This window comes from Triticum aestivum, chromosome 3B (assembly GCF_018294505.1).
Source record: "Triticum aestivum cultivar Chinese Spring chromosome 3B, IWGSC CS RefSeq v2.1, whole genome shotgun sequence".
In the NCBI taxonomy this organism is placed as follows: domain Eukaryota; kingdom Viridiplantae; phylum Streptophyta; class Magnoliopsida; order Poales; family Poaceae; genus Triticum; species Triticum aestivum.
The window spans coordinates 630720529-630731114 of NC_057801.1; the positions used below are offsets into that span (position 1 = coordinate 630720529).

The following is a 10586-nucleotide window of genomic DNA, read 5'->3' on the forward strand; positions in this document are numbered from 1 at the left end:
TATCAGATTCCAATATGCTACCCAAAAGGAGAAGCAAAAAACATATGCAGTGAAAAGCAAGATGAGTTTCATATGACCACAGATTTCGTTTTTACATTTTGCAAAGAAAATGTATGACTGGTCTACAGTAATGGGCCATATATTTTTACCCGAAAGGAGAAAACCCAGCCCACCAAGAAAGCCCAGCCGCCAGAACATAGCCGTTCGCTGTAGAACCTACGAGACAGGGTGAAAGGCTGGTCTCACCGGCCCGCGTTTCTTCCTCTACAACGCCAACCGTCATACCGCCCTCCAGCGGCCTCCAGAACAGAGCGCCCCTTCCCGAACATTCTCGAAATTCCCAGCATCCCAAATAAAATCCGCGCCCCGGCCGTCCCTGGATCCATCAGTTCCATCGCGATTCCCAACTCGCAGCAAGCAATCAAGCGATTCCCCTCAGATCTATATAGAGTTCTACGTAGCTCCGATTTCGTCTTCGAGTTCCTGTTTCCCCGTTCCGTTCGAGCTTAGAGAGAAGGACATGGCGAAGGGAGGAGAGGGCCCGGCGATCGGCATCGACCTGGGCACCACCTACTCGTGCGTGGGCGTGTGGCAGCACGACCGGGTGGAGATCATCGCCAATGACCAGGGCAACCGCACCACGCCCTCCTACGTCGGCTTCACCGACACCGAGCGCCTCATCGGCGACGCCGCCAAGAACCAGGTCGCCATGAACCCCACCAACACCGTCTTCGGTACGTCCTCCTGCACCACTCCTCTTCTACTAGCTTAGATAGATGGATCATCTCGTGTTCGTGCTTGTACTGCTACGGTTGATAATAATGTGCTCGGTTATGATTATGTGCGCGTATGCGTTTTTTATGTGATTTTGTTTGGATCCAACTCCTCGTAGGACGCTAGTAGTATCGCAGTGCAAATCAATTTGTTTGCTGGGCTTAACGAGTAGCAGAGATTGCTGGCATTGTCTGTATTTGAAGAACTGACGGAAATATATGCAGTAATCTGGTCTTAGTTTAAAGTCCCCTTAGTTCCAGTACAAGATTCTGCTAAAAACTTTGCTGATTAAGATTTCTATGTTGAAACCTGTTCACGGGTCAACAATGGAAAGGAAGATAACTTGTTGGGTTGGCTGTTTCTGTTGAAACTATTTGTTTGGGGGCAGGACAACATTGTGGATAAATTTCAGTTTCCTGTTTGGAGCTTGTCAAAACTCAGCTGTTGCTCTGCTTATTTGCTTTTTGTGCCCAAATAAGTTTGATTAATTTGAGCGCAAGTCGAACTGTTGGACTGACATTCTTGCTCTATCTCTGTCGCAGATGCCAAGCGGTTGATCGGAAGGCGGTTCACCGACCCGTCCGTGCAGAGCGACATGAAGCTGTGGCCGTTCAAGGTCATCCCAGGCCCTGCTGACAAGCCGATGATCGTCGTCCAGTACAAGGGTGAGGAGAAGCAGTTCGCCGCCGAGGAGATCTCCTCGATGGTGCTCATCAAGATGAAGGAGATCGGTGAGGCCTACCTCGGCACCACCATCAAGAACGCTGTCGTCACGGTGCCGGCCTACTTCAACGACTCGCAGCGGCAGGCCACCAAGGACGCCGGGGTCATTGCCGGCCTCAATGTGATGCGCATCATCAACGAGCCCACTGCCGCCGCCATCGCCTACGGCCTGGACAAGAAGGCCAGCAGCTCCGGCGAGAAGAACGTGCTTATCTTCGACCTTGGTGGCGGCACCTTCGACGTGTCGCTGCTCACCATCGAGGAGGGCATCTTCGAGGTGAAGGCCACCGCCGGCGACACCCACCTCGGCGGCGAGGACTTCGACAACCGCATGGTGAACCACTTCGTCCAGGAGTTCAAGCGCAAGCACAAAAAGGACATCAGCGGCAACCCTCGCGCGCTGCGCCGGCTGCGCACGGCCTGCGAGCGCGCCAAGCGCACCCTTTCGTCCACCGCGCAGACCACCATCGAGATCGACTCGCTGTACGAGGGCGTCGACTTCTACTCGACCATCACCAGGGCCCGGTTCGAGGAGCTCAACATGGACCTGTTCCGGAAGTGCATGGATCCCGTGGAGAAGTGCCTGCGCGACGCCAAGATGGACAAGAGCACCGTGCACGACGTCGTGCTCGTCGGCGGCTCCACCCGCATCCCCAAGGTGCAGCAGCTGCTGCAGGACTTCTTCTACGGCAAGGAGCTGTGCAAGAGCATCAACCCCGACGAGGCCGTGGCCTACGGCGCCGCCGTCCAGGCCGCCATCCTCAGCGGCGAGGGCAACGAGAAGGTGCAGGACCTGCTCCTGCTGGACGTCACGCCGCTGTCCCTCGGCCTGGAGACCGCCGGCGGCGTGATGACGACGCTCATCCCGCGGAACACCACCATCCCGACCAAGAAGGAGCAGATCTTCTCCACCTACTCGGACAACCAGCCGGGCGTGCTGATCCAGGTCTTCGAGGGCGAGCGCGCGCGGACCAAGGACAACAACCTGCTGGGCAAGTTCGAGCTGTCCGGCATCCCCCCGGCCCCCCGAGGCGTGCCCCAGATCACCGTATGCTTCGACATCGACGCCAACGGCATCCTGAACGTGTCGGCCGAGGACAAGACCGCCGGCGTGAAGAACAAGATCACCATCACCAACGACAAGGGGCGGCTGAGCAAGGAGGACATCGAGAAGATGGTGCAGGAGGCGGAGCGGTACAAGGCCGAGGACGAGGAGCTGAAGAAGAAGGTGGAGGCCAAGAACGCGCTGGAGAACTACGCCTACAACATGAGGAACACCGTCAAGGACGACAAGATCGCGTCCAAGCTCCCCGCCGACGACAAGAAGAAGATCGAGGACGCCATCGACGGCGCCATCAGCTGGCTCGACACCAACCAGCTCGCGGAGGCGGACGAGTTCGAGGACAAGATGAAGGAACTGGAGGGCGTCTGCAACCCCATCATCGCCAAGATGTACCAGGGCGCTGGCGCCGACATGGGAGGCATGGGCGGTGCCGCCGGCATGGATGAGGATGCGCCGGCCGGGGGAAGCGGTGCGGGGCCCAAGATCGAGGAGGTCGATTAAGCTGCTGGCCGTGGTGATTTGGCGGCTGGGAGAGTACAAATGTGTGAACTCTGGAGTGTTAAGTTTGTGAAGTGTCGTCGTTTTTAGATTTTGGAGAGGGGGAACTTTGGATGGATGTCAGTGTTGATGTAATCCTGAACTTGGATCGATTTATGTAGCCGGCGTTGTATCGGTGTTTGCTTGGATCATAAGTATTATCTTTCTTTTATTTTTGCGAAATGAGTCACCGGCCGGCGGAAACGTAACACCAACTGCAGACGTGTGCAATCGCTCGCATTATCCTCTACTGCACTGTCATGTGTTGCTATAAATCCAGAAACCCCAGAAAGAAACCTAGATCGGGAGTTCCGCCGCCGCAAACCTTTGTAGCAACGAAAAAACAATCGGAAGCCCGTTCTGGCACCCTGTCGGAGGGGGAAACCATCACCGATGGTCGTCTTCATCATCCCGGCGCTCTCCATGAAGAGGAGGGAGTAGTTCACCCTCGGGGCTGAGGGTATGTACCAGTAGCTATGTGTTTGACCTCTCCCTCTCTCACTCGTATTCTTGATATGGCACGATCTTGATGTACCGGGAGCTTTGTTATTATAGTTGGATCATATGGTGTTTCTCCACCTCTACGTTCTTCTGATGAATTGAGTTTTACCTTTGAGGTTTCACTATTATCGGATTGAATACTATTGCGGATTTGAGAACACTTGATGTATGTCTTGCGTAGGATACCCGTGGTGACAATGGGGTGTTTTATTGATTCACTTGATGTATGTTTTGGCACTCAACTCGCTGATTCTCGAGGTGACATTGACGTAATCTATGCATAGGGGTTGATGCACGTTTTTGTCCTTGTTTCTCTGGTAGGAATCTTGGGGCACTCTTTGAGGTTCTTCGTGTTGGGTTGAATATTATGAATCTGAAGTTGTTTGATGCATATCGTATAATTGACCCACGGTTACTTGTGGTGACATTGGAGTATCTAGGTGATATTAGGGTTGATTGATGTGTATCATATGGTGTTATTTTACTACAAACTCTAGGGTTGTTTGTGACACTTATAGGAATAGCTCAATGGATTAACCCTACAAGCAATTTCATCTTATGTTCTCCGCGATAGGAACTGTGGAGTGACTTTTATCGCACGTTGAGGGTTTGTCATATGATCTAATTATGTTATCATTGTTGAGAAAACTTGCACTAGAGAAAGTATGAAACCTAGGCCTTGTTTTCGAGCATTGCAATACCGTTTTGCTCACTTTTGTTACTTGCTACCTTGCTGTTTTTATATTTTTAGATTACAAAAAACTATATCTACTATCCATATTTGTTGGGGAACGTTGCAGAAAATTAAAATTTTTCCTACGGTTTCATCAAGATCCATCTATGAGTTCATCTAAGCAACAAGTCTAAGGGAGTGAGTTTGCATCTACATACCACTTGTAGATCGCGTACGGAAGCGTTCGAGGGAGCGGTGATGATGGATTCGTACTCGACGTGATTCAGATCATCGATGACCAAGTGCTGAACGGACAGCACCTCCGCGTTCAACACACGTACGGTACGGGCGACGTCTCCTCCGTCTTGATCCAGCAAGAAGGAAGGAGAGGTTGAGGAAGACAGCTCCACCGGCAGCACGACGGCGTGGTATTGGTGGAGAAGCAGCATTCCGACAGGGCTTCGCCAAGCTCGTGATGGAGAAGGAGAGGTGTTGGGAAGGCGAGGGGCTGCGCCTTGGCTTGTGTATGCAGCCCTCCCCTCACCCCTCTATTTATAGGGGAAGGGGCAAGGGGGGCCGGCCCCTCTAGATGGGATCTAGAGGGGGGGCGGCAGCCAGGGAGGGGGAACTTGCCCCCCAAGCAAAGGGGGGCGCCCCCTCTAGGGTTCCCCCCCCCCCCCAACCCTAGGCGCATGGGCCCAAGGGGGGGGCGCCCAGCCCTCCAAGGGCTGGCTCCTGCCCCACGCAGCCCATGTGTCCCCCGGGAGGGGTAGCCCCTCCCGGTGGACCCCCGGAACCCTTCCGGTGGCCCCGGTACAATACCGATATGCCCCCGAAACTTTTCGGTGTCCGTTTGACAACTTTCCATATATAAATCTTTACCTCCGAACCCTTCCGGAACTCCTCGTGACGTCCGGGATCTCATCCGGGACTCCGAACAATATTCGGTATTCACATACAAGTCTTCCTAATAACCCTAGCGTCACCGAACCTTAAGTGTGTAGACCCTACGGGTTCGGGAGACATGCAGACATGACCGAGATGGCTCTCAGGTCAATAACCAACAACAGGATCTGGATACCCATGTTGGCTCCCACATGCTCCTCGATGATGTCATCGGATGAACCACGATGTCGAGGATTCAAGCAACCCCGTATACTATTCCCTTTGTCAATCGGTACGTTACATGCCCGAGACTCGATCGTCGGTATCCCAATACCTCGTTCAATCTCGTTACCGGCAAGTCACTTTACTCGTACCGTAATGCATGATCCCGTGACCAAGCACTTGGTCACTTTGAACTCATTATGATGATGCATTACCGAGTGGGCCCAGAGATACCTCTCCGTCATATGGAGTGACAAATCCCAGTCTCGATCCGTGTCAACCCAACAGACACTTTCGGAGATACATGTAGTGTACCTTTATAGTCACCCAGTTACGTTCTGACGTTTGGTACACCCAAAGCACTCCTACGGTATCTGGGAGTTACACGATCTCATGGTCTAAGGAAGAGATACTTGACATTGAAAAAAACTCTAGCAAAACGAACTACACGATCTTGTGCTATGCTTAGGATTGGGTCTTGTCTATCACATCATTCTCCTAATGATGTGATCCCGTTGTCAATGACATCCAATGTCCATAGTCAGGAAACCATGACTATCTGTTGACCAACGAGCTAGTCAACTAGAGGCTCACCAGGGACGTATTGTGGTCTATGTATTCACACATGTATTACAATTTCCGAATAATACAATTATAGCATGAATAAAAGACAATTATCATGAACAAGGAAATATAATAATGCTTTTATTATTGCCTCTAGGGCATATTTCCAACAGTCTCCCACTTGCACTGGAGTCAATAATCTAGTTACATTGTGATGAATCGAACACCCATAAGAGTTCTGGTGTTGATCATGTTTTGCTTGCGAGAGAGGTTTAGTCAACGAATCTGCGACATTCAGATCCGTATGTACTTTGCAAATATCTATGTCTCCATCTTGAACATTTTCACGGATGGAGTTGAAACGAAACTTGATGTGCCTGGTCTTCTTGTGAAACCTGGGCTCCTTGGCAAGGGCAATAGCTCCAGTGTTGTCACCGAAGAGTTTGATCGGCCCCGACGCATTGGGTATGACTCCTAGGTCGGTGATGAACTCCTTCACCCAAATAGCTACATGCGCTGCCTCCAAGGCTGCCATGTACTCCACTTCACATGTAGATCCCGCCACGACGCTCTGCTTGCAGCTGCACCAGCTTACTGCTCCACCATTCAACATATACACGTATCCGGTTTGTGACTTAGAGTCATCCAGATCTGTGTCGAAGCTAGCGTCGACGTAACCCTTTACGGCGAGCTCTTCGTCACCTCCATAAACGAGAAACATGTCCTTTGTCCTTTTCAGGTACTTCAGGATATTCTTGACCGCTGTCCAGTGTTCCTTGCCGGGATTACTTTGGTATCTTCCTACCAAACTTACGGCAAGGTTTACATCAGGTCTGGTACACAGCATGGCATACATAATAGATCCTATGGCTGAAGCATAGGGGATGACACTCATCTCTTCTTTATATTTTGCCGTGGTCGGGCATTGAGCCGAGCTCAATCTCACACCTTGCAATACAGGCAAGAATCCCTTCTTAGACTGATCCATTTTGAACTTCTTCAAAATCTTATCAAGGTATGTGATTTGTGAAAGACCTATGAGGCGTCTCGATCTATCTCTATAGATCTTGATGCATAATATATAAGTAGCTTCTCCAAGGTCCTTCATTGAAAAACACTTATTCAAGTAGGCCTTAATGTTGTCCAAAAGTTCTATATCATTTCCCATCAAAAGTATGCCATCTACATATAATATGAGAAATGCTACAGAGCTCCCACTCACTTTCTTGTAAACGCAGGCTTCTCCATAAGTTTGCATAAACCCAAACGCTTTGATCATCTCATCAAAGCGAATGTTCCAACTCCAAGATGCTTGCACCAGCCCATAAATGGATCGCTGGAGCTTGCACACTTTGTTAGCATTCTTAGGATCGACAAAACCCTCCGGCTGCATCATATACAGTTCTTCCTTAAGATGCCCGTTAAGGAATGCCGTTTTGACGTCCATCTGCCATATCTCATAATCATAGTATGCGGCAATTACTAACATGATTCGGACGGACTTAAGCTTCGCTACGGGAGAGAAAGTCTCATCGTAGTCAATCCCTTGAACTTGCCGATAACCCTTAGCGACAAGTCGAGCTTTATAGATGGTAACATTACCATCCGCGTCCGTCTTCTTCTTAAAGATCCATTTGTTTTCTATCGCTCGCCGATCATCGGGCAAGTCAGTCAAAGTCCATACTTTGTTTTCATACATGGATTCTATCTCGGATTTCATGGCTTCAAGCCATTTGTTGGAATCTGGGCCCGCCATCGCTTCTTCATAGTTCGAAGGTTCACCGTTGTCTAACAACATGATTTCCAGGACAGGGTTGCCGTACCACTCTGGTGCGGAACGTGTCCTTGTGGACCTACGAAGTTCAGTAGCAACTTGATCAGAAGTACCTTGATCATCATCATTAATTTCCTCTCCAGTTGGAGTAGGCATCACAGGAACATTCTCCTGAGCTGCACTACTGTCCTGTTCAAGAGGTAGTACTTCATCGAGTTCTACTTTCCTCCCACTTACTTCTTTCAAGAGAAACTCTTTTTCTAGAAAGGATCCGTTCTTGGCAACAAAGATCTTGCCTTCGGATCTTAAGTAGAAGGTATACCCAATGGTTTCTTTAGGGTATCCTATGAAGACGCATTTTTCCGACTTGGGTTCGAGCTTTTCAGGTTGAAGTTTCTTGACATAAGCATCGCATCCCCAAACTTTTAGAAACGACAGCTTAGGTTTCTTCCCAAACCATAATTCATATGGTGTCGTCTCAACGGATTTAGACGCTGCCCTATTTAAAGTGAATGTAGCTGTCTCTAGAGCGTATCCCCAAAATGATAGCGGTAAATCGGTAAGAGACATCATAGATCGCACCATATCCAATAAAGTGCGATTACGACGTTCGGACACACCGTTACGCTGAGGTGTTCCAGGCGGCGTGAGTTGTGAAACGATTCCATATTTTCTTAAGTGTGTACCAAATTCGTGACTTAAATATTCTCCTCCACGATCTGATCGTAAGAATTTTATCTTTCGGTCACGTTGATTCTCTACTTCATTCTGGAATTCCTTGAACTTTTCAAAGGTCTCAGATTTGTGTTTCATCAAGTAGACATACCCATATCTACTCAAGTCATCAGTGAGAGTGAGAACATAACGATATCCTCCGCGAGCCTCAACGCTCATTGGACCGCACACATCGGTATGTATGATTTCCAACAAGTTGGTTGCTCGCTCCATTGTTCCGGAGAACGGAGTCTTGGTCATCTTGCCCATGAGGCATGGTTCGCATGTGTCAAATGATTCATAATCGAGAGACTCTAAAAGTCCATCAGCATGGAGCTTCTTCATGCGCTTGACACCAATGTGACCAAGGCGGCAGTGCCACAAATATGTGGGACTATCGTTATCAACTTTACATCTTTTGGTATCCACACTATGAATATGTGTAGTATTACGTCCGAGATTCATTAAGAATAAACCATTGACCATCGGGGCATGACCATAAAACATATCTCTCATATAAATAGAACAACCATTATTCTCGGATTTAAATGAGTAGCCATCTCGCATCAAACGAGATCCAGATACAATGTTCATGCTCAAACTTGGCACTAAATAACAATTATTGAGGTTTAAAACTAATCCCGTAGGTAAATGTAGAGGTAGCGTGTCGACGACGATCACATCGACCTTGGAACCATTCCCGACTGTTGGAAATATGCCCTAGAGGCAATAATAAATTGATTATTATTATATTTCCTTGTTCATGATAATCGTTTATTATCCATGCTAGAATTGTATTGATAGGAAACTCAGATACATGTGTGGATACATAGACAACACCATGTCCCTAGTAAGCCTCTAGTTGACTAGCTCGTTGATCAATAGATGGTTACGGTTTCCTGACCATGGACATTGGATGTCGTTGATAACGGGATCACATCATTAGGAGAATGATGTGATGGACAAGACCCAATCCTAAGCCTAGCACAAGATCATGTAGTTCGTATGCTGAAGCTTTTCTAATGTCAAGTATCATTTCCTTAGACCATGAGATTGTGCAACTCCCGGATACCGTAGGAGTGCTTTGGGTGTGCCAAATGTCAGAACGTAACTGGGTGGCTATAAAGGTACACTACGGGTATCTCTGAAAGTGTCTGTTGGGTTGGCACGAATCGAGATTGGGATTTTGTCACTCCGTGTAAACGGAGAGGTATCTCTGGGCCCACTCGGTAGGACATCATCATAATGTGCACAATGTGACCAAGGAGTTGATCATGGGATGATGTGTTACGGAACGAGTAAAGAGACTTGCCGGTAACGAGATTGAACAAGGTATCGGTATACCGACGATCGAATCTCGGGCAAGTACCATACCGCTAGACAAAGGGAATTGTATACGGGATTGATTGAGTCCTTGACATCGTGGTTCATCCGATGAGATCATCGTGGAACATGTGGGAGCCAACATGGATATCCAGATCCCGCTGTTGGTTATTGACCGGAGAACATCTCGGTCATGACTACATGTCTCCCGAACCCGTAGGGTCTACACACTTAAGGTTCGATGACGCTAGGGTTATAAAGGAAGTTTGTATGTGGTTACCGAATGTTGTTCGGAGTCCCGGATGAGATCCCGGACGTCACGAGGAGTTCCGGAATGGTCCGGAGGTAAAGATTTATATATAGGAAGTCCTGTTTCGGCCATCGGGACAAGTTTCGGGGTCATCGGTATTGTACCGGGACCACCGGAAGGGTCCCGGGGGCCCACCGGGTGGGGCCACCTGCCCCGGGGGGCCACATGGGCTGTAGGGGGTGCGCCTTGTCCTACATGGGCCAAGGGCACCAGACCCAAGAGGCCCATGTGCCTAGGGAACCCTAGAGGGAAGAGTCCTCAAGGGGGAAGGCACCTCCGAGGTGCCTTGGGGAGGACGGACTCCTCCCCCCTCTTGGCCGCACCCCTTTCTTGGAGGAAGGGGCAAGGCTGCGCCTCCCCCCTCTCCCCTGCCCCTATATATAGTGGAGGGAAGGGAGGGCATCCATACCTGAGCCCTTGGCGCCTCCCTCCCTCCCGTGACACCTCCTCCTCTCCCGTAGGTGCTTGGCGAAGCCCTGCAGGATTGCCACGCTCCTCCATCACCACCACGCCATTGTGCTGC

At 49.7% G+C, this 10586-nt stretch overlaps 1 protein-coding gene across 1 annotated transcript; it reads left to right on the top strand.

Annotated features, from left to right (window-relative positions):
- Window positions 1-276: 276 nt before the first annotated feature.
- LOC123071367 (heat shock cognate 70 kDa protein) lies at window positions 277-3269 on the top strand. The gene is made up of 2 exons (XM_044494907.1): window positions 277-734; window positions 1317-3269. Exons 1-2 carry the CDS (start codon window positions 521-523, stop codon window positions 3059-3061), a joined length of 1959 nt encoding a protein of 652 aa, XP_044350842.1. The 5' UTR covers window positions 277-520; the 3' UTR covers window positions 3062-3269.
- Window positions 3270-10586: the final 7317 nt, after the last annotated feature.